This window comes from Megascapheus bottae, chromosome 13 (genome assembly GCF_031878675.1).
Source record: "Megascapheus bottae isolate mThoBot1 chromosome 13, mThoBot2.hap1, whole genome shotgun sequence".
Classification (NCBI taxonomy): Eukaryota; Metazoa; Chordata; class Mammalia; order Rodentia; family Geomyidae; genus Megascapheus; species Megascapheus bottae.
The window spans coordinates 39,523,370-39,542,914 of record NC_143521.1 but is presented as its reverse complement, the minus strand read 5'-3'; the positions used below and the strand labels follow the sequence as shown (position 1 = coordinate 39,542,914).

Sequence of the window (19,545 nt, the reverse complement as noted above, 5' to 3'; positions counted from 1 at the left end):
GTCATAATCACTGCTGTGGCACAGGAAGAACTCACCACCCATGGCGGAAGCCCTGGGGTTGATTCCATGGTGCCACATTCATAGAAAAAGCCAGAAGTGGTGCTATGGCTCAAGTGGTAGAGTGCTAACCTTGAGGATACCCAAGGACTGTGCCCAGGCCCTGAGTTCAAGCCCTAGGACTGGCAAAAAAACAAACAACCCTAGACTGATTGTTCATTGTAGTGATGTGAAATGTGTACATGAATTCTAGATTCTTATATAGCCCATCTCTATGTGTGAAGTTAATCTCAGTGGCAAAAAATCCAATGAAGAAGAATAGCCAAGTGATGATCTGAAAAAATCAAGGTAATAAGGCGCTGTAAGAGGAAGCTCAGGCCAGGGTGGCATGCCTGTAATCCTAACTACTTACAACACTCAGATCTGGGGACCGCATAGTTCAAAGCCAGCCCCACCCTGGCACAAAAAACCAGGAGGCTCTTATCTCCAATTAACCCCCCTTAAGAAACCAGATGTAGTCGGGCATAGTGGCTCACACCTGTAATCTTAACTACTCAGGAGGCTGAGATCTGAGGATCAAGGGTCAAAGCCAGCCCAGGCACAAAAGAACCTGAGATGTTTATCTCCAGTTAACCTCTAGAAAAATGGAAAGTAGGGCTTGGCTCAAGGGTAGGATGGTAGCTTTGAGCTGAAGAGCTCAGGGACAGCACCCAGGCTGAGTTTAACCCTCATGACCCACCACCCCCCCCAAAAAAAAGAAAAGAAAAGAAAGAAACCAGATGTAAAACTGTGGCTCAAAATGGTAGACTGCTAGCCTTCAACAAAATTGCTCAGTGATAATTCCCAGGCACCAAAACCAACTAAAAAGAGAGAGGGAGAGAGAAAGTTCAGTAAGTTATACTACCATAGGTGGATTTTGAGGGGTCTAGGAATCCAATATTGGGTCATTCACAACACACTGTGTTCAAGACTTTTTTTATTCTTAACTCTGCTTTGGTAGTACAAAAGAAGCAAAAGTACAAACCAGACAAGTTAAAAATACATTTGACACTCAAAAAGGGTGAAAAAGGTTTTCTTTTACGAATGTTTACACCAAGCTGGTAGACAGTCCATTGAGTACACCAAGAAACTATGCATCATTAGTGTTTTGTACTGCGAGTTCACCCCAGACCCTCAGTCCTTCTCATGGAGGAAAAAAAACGAAGCCTGTAAACATCAGTTGTGTTGGGAACACTGAAGAAGTTTCCTCAGATAGTATAAACCAGTGAAAAGCTGATGTGCTGAAAATATTGAATAGCATACCTTTTGGCATATTTGGAAGCTAGCCACATACAAACTACTTATGTAATAGAAAAATATTTAAAACGTACTCTTCATATAAATACAATTTTAAATATCTTTGAGTATCCTCTTGCCTGTTGTATCGCTATAAAAAAGTGCTCTGACTTGAATAAAATTTAAAGAAAAATAATTAAAAAAGAAGAATATCTTACAAAGTGCCCCCTCACATGGGCTCCTTTTTATATGCATTATGCTTTTTAAGTATTGGCCTAGAATTCACATCTATTATTTACATAGACCACTAACATTCCTACAGGGTACTTTCTTAACCAGGCTGAAATCTACAGCCATACTGACTTCTACTCTGCATTTCTACAGGTGGTTTACTGGTGGGCAATAAAAATTCACATCAAATTTAAACTATCATTCATTTAAAAGGTTAGAACTTTTTAGTTTGATGGCAGAAATAGAACCAAGCAAGTATAATGACAGTAAATACCTTAAAGTCTATTTTTATGAAAGGCATTTTGGGAGAGCCAAATGACAAATGTGCCTTTTCTCTTTAATATAAGAGAAATACCCAAGGCATGGCACCAACACATGGAAGGCAGGTTTTAGAGCTTTCCCCAGCCCCAACCCCAGATCAACCCAAAATACTTCTTCGTTTCTGTGCTATTTCAGAAGCAGAAAACAGAAGGGGAGACATAGAGAAGAGAGAAAGTGGAGCAGAAGTATGGAGGGAAATGCGAAAGAAGGAAAGGAGGGAGGGAGGGAGTGGAAAGGGAAGAAACGAGGGAGGGAGGGAGGGGAATCGGAAGGATTGTCCCAACCTCAAGAAAAAGGAGCCACAGAGTCTTTGAAATACTGAGCATCAGCCACAAGCTAGAAGGCAGGACGCCCTGAGTTTTCTGCCAGCTCATCTTGCTTAAGTGGGTTATTTTGGCCTCTGGCTGTCAAATGAGAATATTTTTTTTTCCTTCTTAGTGACTTGAAACCATTTCTCTCCATTTATTCGTTGGGCTGAATGAGAGTTAGTTGCTTAGCTTAACTAAGGAAAAACAGGCATTTATCAATACATCGTGACTCAGAAACGGCAGGGCAGTAGCCGGAGTTAGTCAAGCTAAGGCATCCAGTCAAGGATCTGGTCCCATCTGATTCCATGATCTCAATCCGCCTCTCCACAGGAGGATCTCCAAGGACTTTCGCCATGGAAAGCTCACCTTTTGTAACAGCCAGTGTGCGGTGTGGTGTGGCGTGGCGTGGTGTGTGTGTGTGTGTGTGTGTGTGTGTGTGTAGCTACTCTGTGCCCCTTGCAGTGACTCTGGGGAAGGCTGAGTTGTGTGTACCACTGGCAACAGAAGTAGTTGGGGTGACCAATAAGATCACCAGTGAGCCATTTCCTTCCCTGGAATCTACTAATAAGTTTTTCACTTGACTTTTTAAGCCAGATCTTGTTTCAAAGCAAACTGAATTCAGCATCCAGCAGTATAGCCAAAATAATAATAATAATAATAGTAATTCCCTTTTAAGTTTTATCTGTGTGCCTGCTGACTTCATAGAAACTGTATAAAATATATAAAAATATTCCAAGGCAACTTCATATCTTGCAAGTTTTCAGTTTCTTTGAATTCTTCAAAGAAAGCCATGGCTGCAAGAGAAAATGGAAAAGGGAAAGCTTTAACAAAAGGAAACATCACATCACATAATGATCTGCCTGAATATTTAAACATACAGTCGAGCTCCTTCTTCACTTGGCCCTGCCCACCCCTACCTCATTCCTCCCTCTCACACATTTCTAGAAACCAGCATAAGGAAATTTAAGTACCACAATTCCAAAAGGACTTCATTATCAAAGTTTGAGAAAGCAGTAGTTTGAGAACTTCAGGAGATTGAAGATATCTCTCCACATGCCTCCACAGACGACAGGCAGGGATTCTCCCTGAGACTCCTCTTTCACTTTTGTTGTTGTTGTTGACAGTCCTGGGGCTTGAACTCAGGGCCAGCGCACTGTCCCTGAGCTTCTTTTGCTCAAGGCTAGCACTCTGCCACTTAAGCCACAGAGCCACTTCTGCTTTTTCTGTTTTTGCAGTACTGAGGAATCAAACCCAGGTTTTCATGCATGCTGGGCAAGTACTCTACCACTAAGCCATATTCCCAGCCCTGGATCACTTCTTCAAAGAAAACGTGTCCTATTAACTCCTATCCATGTGCGGTCAGGCCATGAACTGCAGAGTGACCATCTTCCAGAACTTTGTATGGACCAGGTAAGGCATCTGCCCAGGGTCATGCCACATGGCATCACCCTCAGTCTCCTCAGAGACCTTAGGGCAGCTTGCCTGGGATTTCAGTGGGGAGTTAAGAACACAATGACAAAATGTTTAATCCTGGACAGTTTTTTGGTTTGATTTCATTTTGTTTTGCTGTTTGGTTTTATTGAGAAGTTTGGTTGTTTAGTTGGTTGGTTGGTTGGTTGGTTGGGCGTTTTTTTGCCCCCTTTTGCAATGCTGGAGATGGAACTCAGGGCATCATCCAGGTGAAGCAAGTTTTCTACCACTGAGCCAAAGACCAAACCTATAGATTTTCATTGGATCTTGAATGTTCTTTATCACAATTGTCTCTTTGCAACAACTGGCCATTGTAATGTCTGTCTTTACAATATACACAAAGTCTCCATACTTGTGGAAAAGTAGAGACTCTCCAAAAAACTTCTTACAAGGATCCCACTGAATTAAAACTTTGTGGCCATTCTCTTTCCTGGAAACTGGGCCAACCCAGAACTGAGCTCATCACGCACAGTAATGCCACAACCCAACACTGCATATTCATATTTATAGCCGACCAAAGTCACATCAAAGAAGGCGGGAGGAGGCTACGTCCAGAAAGGGCTCATACAGAACATTCCAGCACAGAAAGAGCTACAGGGGCCAGAGATGAAGAAATATTAAAACAGTCTTAAAAGAAAAGGGGGGAAAAAGTTTTAAAAAACTGAGAAAAACATTTTCCACTAAAATTTTATTATCTAGAAAACAAATGGATAATCCATTGTTTTATGTCTCCTCTTTATGAGATGTTAAAGCTAGATTTTTATATCAGGAAAATAATCAAGTCAAGGGCAGGGAATGGAAGCCCCGGAATGTCATGTTCCATCACAGAACTTCCCATTCAGGGGTTTTGCAACATACTTGATGAGTTTCAGAGTGAGCATGCCAGACCATGGGCGAGCCTACACAGCAGTATGGAGTCAGAGTTCTGGATTCAAACCCAGACTCCATCCACTGAGGGTGGTTTCTTCTTATAAATTCCGATTCTACTGCTCCTAAAAGATCAGTGAATGCAAATAAGGCTCGTCTTTCATATCTGAAATGTTTCTTTTTGAAAATTTCTCTTTCCCTTTCCCTCTAGCCCCCTCTCCCCCTCCCTCCCTCCCTCCCACCCCCCCCCCCCCGCATAGGTTATAGGCCTTGTACTCAGGACCTGGGCACTGTCCCTAAGCTTTGAGCCACAGGGCCATTTCCAATGTTCTAGCAGTAAACTGGAGATAAGAGTCTCAGACTTTCCCCCAAGCTGGCTTTTAACCTGAATCCTCAGATCTCAGCCTCCTGAGTAACTAAGATTACAGGCAAGAGCCATTGGCTGCAAATGACTTTCTTGAAGGGGGAGGTGGGGGGAAAGGAAAATAAAAGCTATCAGAACCTAACATTTCCCAGCCCTATCTCCTTCCCCAAAGAGTTTTTAATTCAGAAAATGCACCTGGGAGTTTGGCCTAGTGGTAGAGTGCTTGCCTAGTATGCACGAAGACATGGGTTCGATTCCTCGGTACCACATACATAGAAAAAATCTGGAAGTGGTGCTGAGGCTCAAGAGGTAGACTCTAGCCTTGAGAAAGTTCAAGGACAGGGCTCATGCCCTGAGCTCAAGCCCAGGACCGGCAAAAAAAAAAAAAGAAAATGCACAAAAAATACAACCTGGGGGCGGGGAGTCCAAAGAGCCTCCAGAGTCCCAGTCATCAAGCTCAGAGAAGGGAGAGATGGATGAAGGTTAGAAGTGCTGAATTAATTCTGATTGGTACAGGGTGCTTAGGAGGAAAAAGGGCTACAAAATCTTGGCAAAAGGCCAACTCGACTCTCTTCTTCCCCCCACTCAATGAATGCCCAGGGGGTACAGCTTGAACTCAGGAACTAGGCACTCAGTTTTTTTCACTCAAGGCTAACTCTACCACTTGAGCCACAGCAGCACTCTCAGCTTTTAATGAGTAGTTTATTGGCGATAAGAGTCTCACAAAGCAGGGTGTGGTGGCTCATGTCTGTAATCTTCGCCACTCAGGAGGTTGGGATCTGAGGATCGAGGTTCAAAGCCAGACCAAGCACAAAAATTTTGTGAGACTCTTATCTCCAATTAACTACCAGAAAACCAGGAAGTGGCACTGTGGTTCAAGCAGAGTGCTAGGCTTGAGCTGAAGAACACAGAGACAATGCCCGGATGGAGTTCAAGTCCCACAACTGACCAAAAAATAAATAAATAAAGTCTCATGGATTTTCCTGCCCGTGCTGGTTTCAAACTGTGATCCTCAAATCTCAACCTCCTGGTAGCCAAGATTACAGGCATGAGCCACCAGAGCCTGGCCCAAATACTATTTCTGAGATGTCTTCAGAATGTAAAGCTGTTAGGTTCTTAAGACATTTTTTTAAAAAAAGAAAGGGAGGCTCCAGTTGATGCTTGGAAAACGTCCTCATAACTAAGACCACTCAGAATGGCTGAAAAGCTGACAGCACTGAATATTCAGGACATAATTTACTCTGTGTCAAAGCTTGAACTTAAGAACTGTATGCATATCATGTCATTTAGTTAAGTTCAGTGGACACCCCCCTCCCATTTTAAAGAGGAGGAAATGGATGCTTAAGTGAGGTAAGCAAAAAAATCTTTAAAATCTTTGGTAGCTAAGTGACACGGTTAAAAGTAAAGCTACCGCCTTTAAAATCCAGCATTTAATCACCAAAATAAAAATTTATAGAATAAGTTTAATAATAAAGTCACTTAAAATCAACTTTTATTTTGATTTAAAAAATAAAGCTGAGGCCGAGAGTTTGACCTAGTGCTAGAATGCTTAGCATGCATGAAGACGGGTTCCTCAATACCACATAGGTAGAAAAAGCCAGAAGTGGTGCTGTGACTACCACTTGTAGAGCGCTAGCCTTGAGAAAGCATAAGGACAGTGCTCAGCCCCTGAGTTCAAGCCCCAGGACTGGCAAAAATAAATAAAAAAGTAAGCAAAAATATAAAGCTACTAAAAGAAAACAGAGGAATTGATCTGGCTAGCATTTCTTAGGTAGGAACTAAAAACTACAAGCAGCAATAAAAACTGAAAAGCGTCTTAGAACAAAGGAAGCATTCATTCAACAGAGTGAAGAGTCAGTGGCTGAATGGAACAGCAGTTGTCTATCATGTATCAGGCCATGGGTTCAACTCTAGCACTGCAAGAAAAACAAAGGGACAGCTAAACTGTCCCTTTAGGGACAAAAGGGAAGAAAAGAGTTGCAAACTAGGTATCAGACAGATAATATCCAGCAAATAGTAATAGTAAAACAAAAACCTAAACAATCTAAATAAACACAGGGCAAAATGTTAAATGTGTAGCTAAAGATAAAAATGCATGAAAAATTGCTATGCAAGCTTATCAAATCAGTGTCTACAAGAAGATATAATCATGAAGTGGAAAAGGAGTGTACAATCCAGCATGTTTACTACAGGATCATTTTTATAAAAAAAAAAAAAAAGCAAAAGACCATTGACAACGAAGACAAGGCAGTGGCATCTGGAGACTGAGCGCAATTCGATTTATTTAACTTTGAAGAACAAAAGCTTATTCTTCTGAGGAAAAAACCAAAACACATTTTCAGTGGGGCGGGGCAGGGGGGGTGGAGGAGAAAGCATTTTTAGCTGCACTGCCAAAATAAATCAGGCAGAGTGCAAGTTAGAACTAGCTACAAAACAGAACGCAGGCCAAGGAAGCAGGAAAGTGGGACGTGATGGCGCAGGGGCTGAGCAACTGATTTTGCTTAGGAAAGAGCCAAGGACAGAGGGACAAGGGGGGGGAGGGAAGGAGAGAAGAAAAGGAGGGGGAGGAATTTTGATAAAGGTCCATGGAGATATTCTCACAGTCTCCCTCATATGCACGGAGACAGGCTCCATAACCCCAAAGGAAACTAAAATTGCACAGCATTTGCCTTGAACCCATACATGTCCACCTGTAAATTTTAAATCATCTCTGGATTGTTTATAACACCAAATGCAATGTCAATGATATATAAACATTACTATACTGCATTTTTCACAGAAACAGAACCTGTGGATGCAGGGAACTGACTATGTATACCTAAGTCTATTTTTATTTAAAAACACCATTTAAAAAAAAACAACAAAGGAAAGAGAAACCTAAGCAATAAATAGATCTCCCCTTGCATTTGAATACTTGAATCTACTCTACAGCAAAATAAAGCATTTCAACAAAATAGCTTGGGGGAAAAAAAATCAACTCGAACCAAAACATCTTTTAGGAATATAGTAAAGACTATATTCAACTACATAAAAGACACAAAACCTCTTTCTAGTTTACTAGGGACATTTTTCTGATTCAACCCAGATCCAGAGACTCGGGCCCAGACAGAACAAAAATTCAGATTTTTCTAGTTGAGAAACCCAATAACATTAAACACACTTCTTGGGAAACATAAGGAATAGAAAATACACTTAATGATACATTATTTAACACACACACACACACACACACACACACACACACACACAGAGGGCACTTCACTGTGGTCACCCAGCAGGACCCAACTCCAACTTGCTCTTCTTGGCCCACATTGGGTGAAGTCTGCTACACCCAAAGCCAGGCTGCTGTTGGCTCTGGTCTCCAGCACTCTTCTGCAGACAGGCTTGAGCACATTTTCATTTTTCAGGTTTTTAAAAAAATAAAACCTCTATGCTTAAGACCTTCATCTGCAATCTGAGGTACCAACTAGCACCTAGCTAATGCCATTCTGTGTTAAATAAATTAACACACAGAATGGCTTCTCAAAGCATGTGCAGAGTCCTCAAGTATCATAATTCATTTACTCTTTGGATCATAGACATTTATACTTTACTCTGGAGTTTGAAAGGTTTTATATTGTGTGTGTGTGTGTGTGTGTGTGTGTGTGTGTGTGTGTGTGTGTGTGTGTGTGTGTACCAGTAATGGACTAGAACTTAGGATCTAGGCTCTATCCCTTAGCTTTTTTACTCTAGGCCAGTGCTCCACTACTTGAGCCACAGCTCTACCGCTGGCTTTTTGGTGGTTTATTAGAGATAGAGTTTCACAGGCTTTCCTGCTCAACTTGTCTTCCAACTGAAATCTTCAGATCTCAGTTCTGAGTAGCTATGATTATAGGTGTAAGCTACTCCTGGCTTAATTTTTTCTTTTTTTAATTTCAAAATTACACATTTCCTTCCTTCCCTCCCTCCCTCCCTCCCTTCCTTCTGCCACAGGGCTTGAACACAGGCCTGGGTGCTGCCTCTAAGCTTTTTCACTTAAGGCTAATAATGCTCTATCATTCTGAGCCACAGAGCCACTTCCAGTTTTCCAATGGTTAACTGGTGTTAAGAGTCTCATGGACTTAGCTGCCCCAGGGTAGCTTCAAACCGAGCTCTTCAGATGTCAGCTCCTGAGCAGCTAAGATTACAGGCATGAGCCACCAGCACCTGGCTGCAATTTCATTTTGCTTTTTAATTTCAAAATTAAACATTTTTGTACTTCTCTTGGCAGTACTGTGGATTAAACTCCGCTTGCTCTACCACCTGAGCCATGCCACAGCTGCCAATGCATTCCCGCTCTGAGGCTGCCAGCGTGCCCTTTACTAACACAGATGGGACAACACTGCGTGACAGTCAACAATACCCTAACCTCTCTCCAATCAGTCACATTTATGGAAAGAGGAGATAGAGTAAGACAAGCACGATTTTCACATGGGGAAACTTGGCATAGAATATCAAATGATGATCCAGATCTGTGTGGTCAGGATTTCAGATGATTGGATCGTATTTCTATAGGCAGAACTGATGCCAAGAAAGTGAGCTGAGCAATCCTAATTCTTTTAACCTTTGCAAATCTTGGCCCAATTCTCCCTAGGCCTGAGGGTAGCGAGAGGATGACCTTGCAGTCCCTGCCTGCCACTGAGCCATGACTGGTTAGGACAACCTACCAATGGGCCTGTGCACACGGTCCTGGTGAGCCATTCTGAAGAGCACGGGCCACAGCGGAGTGGGTAGGGCCTTCCCTGTCCTAGACTTCAGTGGCCAGATACTTCCGTTCCCAGACAGGCCAGTCCTTGGGGACATTTATCAGAATGGTGTTTACATGTTCAATAAAACTTCTTCAATGATGGAAGTGTTCTAAGTCTTCAGTGTCCAAATGGGGAGGAGCCTTGCCAACTGTGGCTTCTGAATAATGGCTCGTGCCAGTATTAATGAAGTTATATAGTCAAAGGGACCGGGAGCATGGCCTAGTGCTACAGTGCTTGCCTAGCATGCATGAAATCCTGAGTTTGATTCCTTGGTACCACATACACAGAAAAAGCTAGAAGTGGTGCTGTGGCTCAAGTGGCAGAGTGCTAGCCTTCAGTAAAAATGCTCAAGGACAGTGCCTCGGCCCTGAGTTCAAGCCCCAGGACTGGGAAAAAAAAGGAAAGTAAAGAAAATTATGCAGTCACAGGGCCAGGAGTATTGTCTAGTGTGCACAAAGCTCTGGGTTCGATTCCTCAGTACCACATATACTGAAAATGTCAGAAGTGATGCTGTGGCTTAAGTAGTAGAGTGCTAGCCTTGAGAAAGCTCAAGGACAGTGCATAGGCCCTGAGTTCAAGCCCCAGGACAAGAAAGAAAGAAAGAAAGAAAGAAAGAAAGAAAGAAAGAAAGAAAGAAAGAAAGAAAGAAAGAAAGAAAGAAAGAAAGAAAGAAAGAAAGAAAGAAAGAAAGAAAGAAAGAAAGAAAGAAGAAAGAAAGTTAGTTATGCAGTCACAGATGGCTACTGTATTAGACCATGAATTCCTCTACCCAGGTGGCCCACTCCCATCCCTGGGTCTCAGGCTGCCTCTTTCTGACCACAGTGACCAGTGCATGTGACTGGTCTTGTCATTAGAGACCCCGGTGCAAATCCTGGCTCCTCTTCCTAGCCCTGTCATCTCCCATATGTAAATTACCCTTCGCATCCATCAGTTTCCTCATCCACAGATCCGCACAACCACATCAGCCCTATGAGACGTTTATCATGATTGGCAGATGTCCCCCTCAGCACAACCTCCAGGGCACAGCCAGTGGAATTAACCCTGATTTCCTAATTCCTCCTAATTTCTCCCTTCCCAAGGCCACCAGAACTGGCTGGGAAGCCCAAGAAAAGACTTTACTGTGTGTTTCTCCTCTTCAAATGGCTGCTAAAGCAAAAAAGGGCCAGATACCTCAAAGGTAATTTAGCTATCATGCAGCCTGTGTCTTAAGAGAGAAATCTCCTTCAGCCTCTCAGTGCCTGGCAGATGTCAAACACCAATTGTCCCCTCGACTCAGTCCTACCTACCAAAAGCAGCAGTACTGACCCAACACCTCCAATGTGCCAAGCCCTGGGCATCTAGGCTACTTCATAAAAACCCACTGCCCACCTAGACGCAGTGGGTATGGGTTCCATTTGCCAAGAGGTTATCTAAAGGGCTGGATGGAGTGCCTCACCCACATCCTGCTGTCAGAAAAGCAAACAGAACTAGAACCCAGCAGCTGGACCCCAGGGCTTTGACTCAACTTGGTTATTTTCCCATTGATCCCTGCTCTATCTGCCCCTTCCTTTTTCTTCACAGAATCCTCATCCTTTTGCATAAAATAAGCACAAAAAGAATAAATGTTCCTTAAGCCAGAAAAAGGAGGTGTAAGCCAACCACTATCAAGTCCTCAAGGGGTTCTTTTATTTTTCTACAGTGTTATGTTCCAAAATTAAAATTACCAAAACAACTCTGCTTTTAAATTGTTCCCAAATATTTGGTGGGAAAGAACAGTATTGTTGTGACATATATTTCAGAGTAATGTCTCTACTAAGGTGTCTGCTTTAATGTCATACATCAAATCAAACTGGCTTCCAATTGAAAAGAGAAAAAAAAAAGTACTGATTTCCCTCCTTCAAATATTATCAAATTACAATTTCCCCTAAACATATAAAGAAAATGCACGATACTTTGATTTTTACAAGAAATTTAACAAAGCTGCCATCATTTAAAAACCTATGGCATGGGCAGGGTAACTCGCACTGTAATTCTTAGCTACTCAGAAGATAAAATAAGGAGGATCACAGTACCAGAACAGCCTAGGCAGAAAGTTCACAGGACTCAACTTCAACTAATAAAAACAGGTGTGTGTGAAGCTGGGAGTTTTGCCTAGTGGTAGAGTGCTTGCCTAGCATGCACAAAGACCCCAGATTCGGTTCTTCAGTACCACAAACATAAAAAAAAGCTGGAAGAGGTGCTGAGGCTCAAGTGGTAGAGCTCTATCCTTGAGAAAATCCAAGGACAATGCTCAGGCCCTGAGCCCCACCCAGTACTGCCAAATAAATAAACAACAATAACAACAAATAAAAAACCAGGTATTTGGAAGTGGTGCGGTGGCTTAAGGAGTAGGGTGGTAGCCTTGAGCTAAAGAGCTCAGGGACAATACCCAGGCTCAGAGTTCAAGTCCCTTGACCAAAAACAAAAACAGGTGTGGTAATACAAATCTGTCATTCCAGACACATAGGAAGCATCAAATAGTATGGCCGCATCCAAAACAAGACTTTTTCAAATAACCCAAAGAAGTACCTGGAGTGTGGCTCAAATGGTAGAGCACTTGCCTACCAAATGCAAGGGTGATTTCAGTGATGCCAAAAAGAAAGAAAGGAAGGAGGGAGGGAGGGAAAAAGGGCGGAAGGAAGGAAGGGAGGGAGGGAGGGGAAAGGAGAAAGAGAGATAAGGGGCGTAGGCACAGAAATGGGGCGGGAAAGGGTGAACAAATGCAGCAGTGCTACTCACTAGATACTATGGTGAAAATGAACTTCACCACTTGTGGGTGGGGATGGGAGGGAAAAATTGAGAGAAGTGAAGAAGGGGTGACATTGTCCAAAAAGAAATGTATTCATTACAAGACATATAACTGCAATCCCTCTGTATAGCATCTTTATAGTAACAGTTTTTAAAGGGAAAAAAGAAAAACAAAACCCCACGGTAATTTCACACACAAAGTGAAAATCTGGATTTTCCCTTTTTCTCTCAGTAAGATCATACAGGAACTAGGTATTTCCTGTCTTGTGTAAATGAAAGCCTTGCCAACGGGTGATAGGAATGCCATCTTCCTATCACATCACAAGTCATGACTCTGAGTTTGCAGAGTCTTTATGAGAAAGTTCTGATCAGGTAAGTAATCATGTTTGATTCCCCTCCATCTGCCAGGCTTTACCATGTCCCTAGCAAGAGTCACTGCTGTGTGACCAGGGTCCAAGGAGGCCCTCAGTACCTTTTCCCCACGTCACCATATCACACTACAGCTCACCTGTTACTCCGTGCCGCTTCGCTCTCTCTTCACAGGCGTCACAGGCAGATCCCCATTGACACTCTCAGCCCCGCTCACCGACATCAAACTTCTCCGCTCCTTCTGGTTGGCCTTGTGCTCCACTTTCGTAACCCTAAACCTGAGGGGAAGACGGGAAGATCTGGTGGGCTTTGCTTTTCTAGTAAACAGAATGATTAAATAGGCTGTGTTTGTAGCCCAGTGGCAAAGCCCTTGTCCAACCTGTGCCAAGGCTGTGGGTTCTCAGCACAGAAAAGAAAAACAAGAATTATAAATTAATATTTTTTGAAATCTTCCAGCTCAGAGACTTCAAATAAACAACTAAAAGTTAGAGCCACAATTAAAAAAAAAAAAAGCAACCTCAGCAGGAAGGCATTCCGAGGCAGATTCCCACCCACTGCATCACAGACCACGCAGGTTTCTCAGAAAGCAGACAAACTGCACTGCAAAAAAACGGGTACCCCAGCATTGACGTGAGCCTTAACCACAAGAGGCTGGATGAAAACCTACCTGGTTTTCAAACTGGAAGGGTATAAGCAAAACAATCTCTAGATAATGACCGCAGGAAACCACACACCTGTCAGACAGACTTACCTGAACAGAGAGAGGGATAAAGATACAGAGAAATGAACACACAGAGAGGAAGAAACACAGACAGAGATAGACAGAGAGAAAGCCAGAAGAGCCCAACAGAACATTTCACCAGCAGTAATTGAGAGATTTCTTTGTTCTTTTAAAGATAAAATTAGGTTAATTTTCTTGAAGCATTCAAGAAAAACAAAAGAGAAACATTCAAGATGTTAAAGAAGAGATGAAAGAAGTTAAAGAAGAGGCTTTCATTATGAATAAAGAGGAAAGTTAAAAGCAATTTACTCAACTTGACTGTTTTCCTAGACAATGTGCAACTCCCCGAAGGCTTTCAATAGCAATGTGTTTCTAAATAAAATGCTCTATAATAAAAATTCTTCTCTGGTGTACAAAGTGAGGTCACTCAGCACGGGAGGTCCAGGGGAAGGGTGGAGAAAGGGAAAGAACAAGGTGAAGTGGAAACAGAGGTCCAGCCCGTGGCATCAGAAGATGCTCTGAAGGCAACAAACGCTGAGAACTCACATGGATTCATCCAGCGGGTGCGGCACTGGAGAATGCATGCTGAATCTGACTTGAAAATTTCAGCAGATTCTTTTTTTTCAAGAGAACAAAATGTGCTTTGTCCTCAGAGCTACAGGTTCTCAATCATTTGCATTTGTAAATTCCCATGACTCTGCCTCCTAATAAAACACCGGTCATGGGTTTATGCTGTTTTTCTAGAAGTGGCAAACAGTCCACTTTCTTCTGCTTGTGCAATATGTGTGGCCTTTCCAGACGCGGCATTAGCAGGCTGTGTGGGCCTTGGGACCCACTGCAAAACAACTATGTGTCAGTCACAGCCTCGCACCCCTCCCTCACCGTTTCCCTGAACACCGAGGTCTTTTGGCTCACATGCGCCCTACCACACCTGTCTAGCACACACAGACGAATCGCACCTGTACTGGGAGAGCTTTCTTGTGTTTGTAGACTGCAGAGCCACAAGAGGAAAGGGCCTGGAACTCTCTACAACTACTTAGCCATCCCCGACACCATCCTCTCCCACCTATCGTCTGCTGTGGATATCCAGAAGAGAAACAGATAAAGGAAAAGAGGCTAGACTCTACAGGAAGCAATTAATCCTTTGCCTTAATTACTCCACCTAATCACTCTGATCTAGCACTCAGCAGAATCTTCTTTCAGGATTCTGCTCTTGTTGAACATACCCAGGACCCGGATCAGAAAATAGTGAAGAAACCCTCAGGGACAGGGAGCACAAATCTGTAACCACAGCAACCATACGATACCCACCAGAAGCCTTACCTGCCCACAGACAGGACAGTCACTTCCCCCTGCCGCCTTGATCTGCTGTCCTTAGACTTGTTGGTGGGTCTTATGAAGTGCCACCGCTTGTGCCTGCACCGCTGGCACACGTCTCGCTCCACAGCACCACCCACCGTGTGCAGGTGGTGACCGCAGATGTGCTTCCCAGGGGTACCCCCTGGGGACAAGGGCCCAGGGCTCACAGGTGGGCTTCCAGGCGTGCTGGGGGTCATGGGACTATGGGAGGGAGAAATACGAAAAGGAAAAAGTAGAACTGGTTACTTCATTACCAGCAAAAGGCAGCCTTTCTCCCATGACCTAAGAACTTGTTTTAATCTGAAATTTAAAAATGCACCTCTGAGTCATACAAATGAACTATGGACCGGCCACTGATGGTGACAGCACTTGGCTCTCAGGACCATGCAGTGACAGAGGTTTGTCACTATAAAATTTTTTTGGCTGCAGATAACTCAGTGCTTCTAACAATAACCCAGTTTGACTTTAGAAAATTGCCTTCCAAAAACTTCCTTTCAGCAAGATACCCATGGCTCACATCTATAATCCTAGCAACTAAGGAAGCTGAGATATGAGGACTGTGGTTCAAAGCCAGCCCAGGCAGAAAAGATGGTAAGACTCTTATCTCCAGTTAACCACCACAAAGCCAAAAGTGGAGCTGTGCTTCAAATGGGAGAGTTCCACACCTGAGAAAGAAGGCCATGTGATCACTTGATGGCTCTGTGACAAGCCCTAGTAATGGCACACACACACAAAATACCTCCCTTTTCATGCAGTCATGTCAATTTCTCACGGTCGAAAATCTGCCTAGAACTCTAAGCAGAGAAATGTCCCAAAGAAAGGAAAGATTTCAAGTTCAATTGAATCATCAGATGACTTGATAGAACATTCCATCCAATCTGACTATTGTATTAGAGGAAGAAAGCTTTAAATCAAGATCCCAAACATCATACCATGAATTTTACATGGGCTTTTTATTCACTCTCATAAAACCTTATGATGTGGATACTATTGATTCTCTCACTTAAAAGAAAAATGAGAACATCACGGTTCAGGTAAGCTAAATTACTAGACAAGGCCACATAGTAAATGAGTGCATATGAAATCCAAAATTCATGAAATGAATTCCAAACCCACACTAAACCCACCAGTGTTTTAGCCACAATGAAGACACGGGGAATCTAGGAAAAAACTTAACCCAGAAGAGCCAGCATAGAAAATGAAAAACTCTATAGGCCAGATGTTGGCTGCTTTCAAAAGGCACCCAGAATAATAGTAAAGGAGGGAACCGAACAGGACAGGGGCAAACTGACCAGGAATCCGCCATGTTTACATGTGGGTGTAGGCCGAGCAGTCCCACAAGACTGACATCTGACACCCGACACTTGAGGACAGCACATACATAGAAAAGCCAGAAACGACGCTGTGGCTCAAGTGGCAGAGCTCTAGTCTTGAGGAAAAAGCCCAAGGACATATCTCAGGCCCTAAGTTCAAGCCTCAGGACTGGCAATAAATGAATAAATATGAAAACTACCATTCCCTGTCCATTCCCTCCACTGAACTAGAAAGAACAATCTGAACTCGGGATATAAAACATGCACTCTTGGGCCAGTAGTTTGGCCTAGTGGTAGAGTGCTTGCCTAGCATGTACAAAGACCCAGGGTTCGATTCCTTAGTACCACCTACATAGAAAAAGGCTGGAAATGGTGCTATGGCTCCAGTGGTAGAGCGCTGGCCTTGATAAAGTCCAAGGGCAGTGCTCAGGCCCTGAGTTCAAGGCCCAGGACTGGCAAAAAAAAAAAAAACCACATGCATTCTTATTCAATAAAATTATTAAGGAACTAGCTCATAACGCAAATCTGATCCACAGCTAAGAATGCAGAATTCTGGCACCATCGCTACCCCAACAAACAGTCCTTAGCTACGGTGATATTCTTGGAGGGATCACTGACAAGGTCTCTGCATATCTGGGGGGTACAACACCTTGGGGAGTGGGCAAGACAGTGCCCTGGTATCTAGTGAGAGGAGGACCCAAATATGGATGCTCATCCCAGCATGCACCAGACAGGACCCCTAGAGGAGAATCACCTGCCTCAAACATCAATTGTGCCAAAGCTCGGGAGGCCTGCAGGAGCCAAAAGGTCCCTGGAGCTGTCTCTTCTGTGGTGGCAGCGGGTAGATAGGGGAGTGGGGGGACAGGGAAGAAGGACATACCTTTCAGCATCACCCAGGGTGCTGTCCGCCACCATTGCCTTTAGAACATCTGCGTTTGCTGAGGAATACAAAAGAAAGGTGGAGAATTAAAAAGGAATAAATGAGCAATCCTAGAATCATCACATTCGCAGAGCTGAGGACCTGCAGCTCACAGAGCTCACGATGGGGACGGGAGCCCTGGGACAGGAAAACAGCAGGTTAACTTTTCTAGTGGCCCCATAACTCCCTAAGTTTGAATAAATACTGTCACTTCAAGTGTTGTCCACCATCTGTAAGTTATGTAATACAGGCTGACTTACAGATGTGAAATATTATATTTCTTTAAAAATCTAAATATGGGGGGGTGCACAAGATTAGACTGTCAACAGAACAAATGGAATCTAAGCTTCCTAAGTTTTCCTACTTTTCCCTCACCCTGTGTTATCTGCAGTTTACAAAGAGCCCTCGAGCTCAAGGTTAAAAAGCTGAACTGAAGGCTGAGTGTCTCCTGACTATTTAATCAGCAAAACCAAATGCTGGTATTGACTCTAACCCTTCCCATTGATTATTAAAACAGTGTTCCAATCACAATAAATTCTCCAGAGAGAAAGATTTTTAAAAATAATTATTTACCACATGAACCAATGCCAGCATTTACTATTTCATATTCAAATGACATCACCAGGGTAGAAGCATTAAGTCTGGTTCCAGCATGACTGCTGGGCTCATTAAGATTTGAGTGAAGAGTTGCTTCGGTTTACTGGATGTATGCAAGGGCACCTGACTCACAGACTGCTTTGTGGCTTCTTGTCCTTGTCTGTCATGTTTCCCTTTTACACATACTCCCACCATGATGTCCTCCGCCCTCCCCCAAGGCCCAATCAATGTGGGTGCCTGATGTCAGGCTTTCCAGGTTCTTTATCAAGTACCTAGCTTTAGGTATTTCATTATAGCAACAGAAAGTCGATTAATAAAGTTACATAGTATCGCGTATAATTTTGTGCTTTACTGCATACAACATACACAATAATTAGTCAATTTACTCTTCACCTACTCTTTATCAAACTTTGAGTTATCAAATATAAAAAAATAAAGGGAAAACAAACACAAAAGTTACAACACAAAGGTCAACAATAATAATACTGAAGAGTAATGAACTTTTATTCAACAAAATTTGAAGCTGGGAGTGGTAGCTCACCTCTATAATCCTAGCTACTCAGGAGGCTGAGATCTGAGGATCGTGGTTCAAAGCCAGCCTGGGCACTAAAGTCTGTGGGACTCCAGTTAACCACTAGAAAACCAGAGTGGCGCTGTGGCTCCAGGGGTAGGACAGTAGCCTTAAGCTGAAGAGCTCAGGGACCGGACCTAGGCTCAGAGTTCAAGCCTCCTCACAACGAATAAATAAATAAATAAAGATTTAGTTGCCTGGGAAAAATTAATCACCTATAAAATGATGGCTGCCTAAAAAGTGATATCAAAATGTAAGATGATTCCAGGAGGATATACATGAGATCCACAGTTGGTGTTTGTACACTTGTGTTTATCGTGCTTTCATAAATTCCTATGAATCAATCTTCTTCTTAGGAAATAAAGTAGAAAACAATCCTGCTGGCTTTGAGTGACATTTTTGAGCATGGACTCCAGCTAACATGCAAATATCATTCATACTCACCCAGTCTGAGGGGGTAGAGCTATGGGGCTGAGAGAAAACACACACACACACACACACACACAAATGGGCAGGCTCATGTCCCTGCCTCTGTGCAAATCTCTAAGTCTACAACACCAGGGAAACAACTTCAGCAGTGTGTCCCTTGAGAACACTCGTGTCTTCCTGTGATGAAAAGATATAACATAGTATTACACAACCATTAGGACTTAAATACATCCATTTTAACTTTGTTGACAAAATATAATAAAAGAGAATACTAAATAGTTGTCCAATACCACAGATGAACTGGTGCCAGCACCTCCAGAAAATAACAAAATTCATAGATGTTCCTTATATAAAAGGGCACAGAATTTGCACAGGACCTATCCACATCCTCCTGTAAATAATTGTGCCAAATAGGATGTAAATTATATGAAAATAGTTGTTCTTCAGCGGGCTTAGGGACTGATAACAAGAAAATCAGATATATCTCAGTACAGAGCAATATACACGTGCCATGTATGTGTGAGTGTGTGCGTGCGTGTGTGTGTGTGTGTGTGTGTGTGTATGTGTGTGTCTGCACAACAGTACTGGAATCACAGGACCTGGGTGACATCCCTAAGCTTTCTCACTCAAGGCTGGGGCTCTACCACTCAAATCACATTTCCACTTCTGCCTTGTTGGTAGTTAACTGGAGATAAGTCTCACAGATTTTCCTGCCTTAGATGGCTTTGAACTGTGATCTTTGGATCTTAGCCTCCTGGGTAATTATAGGAAAAGCCACAAGTACTCAGCAGATTTACTTTATTCAGACCACGTTCAATCTGTGGTGGGTTGAATTTCCTAATGTGGGGTGGCTCTGGGGTATGAAAAGCCATCTATATCTCTTCCTTGTGCATTACTCAGAG

At 43.0% G+C, this 19,545-nt stretch overlaps 1 protein-coding gene across 1 annotated transcript in view; it reads right to left on the bottom strand.

Annotated features, from left to right (window-relative positions):
* Positions 1–1,963: 1,963 nt before the first annotated feature.
* Rell1 (RELT like 1) overlaps positions 1,964–19,545 on the bottom strand; it is a 54,334-nt gene continuing 36,752 nt past the window's right edge. The window contains exons 4-7 of the mRNA XM_090343727.1: positions 17,008–17,065; positions 14,779–15,015; positions 12,874–13,012; positions 1,964–2,926 (exon numbers count right to left, since the gene is read on the bottom strand). Coding sequence (XP_090199853.1) covers positions 12,877–13,012; positions 14,779–15,015; positions 17,008–17,065 — 431 coding nt within the window. The 3' untranslated portion in view covers positions 1,964–2,926; positions 12,874–12,876. The remainder of the gene's footprint in view (positions 2,927–12,873; positions 13,013–14,778; positions 15,016–17,007; positions 17,066–19,545) is intronic.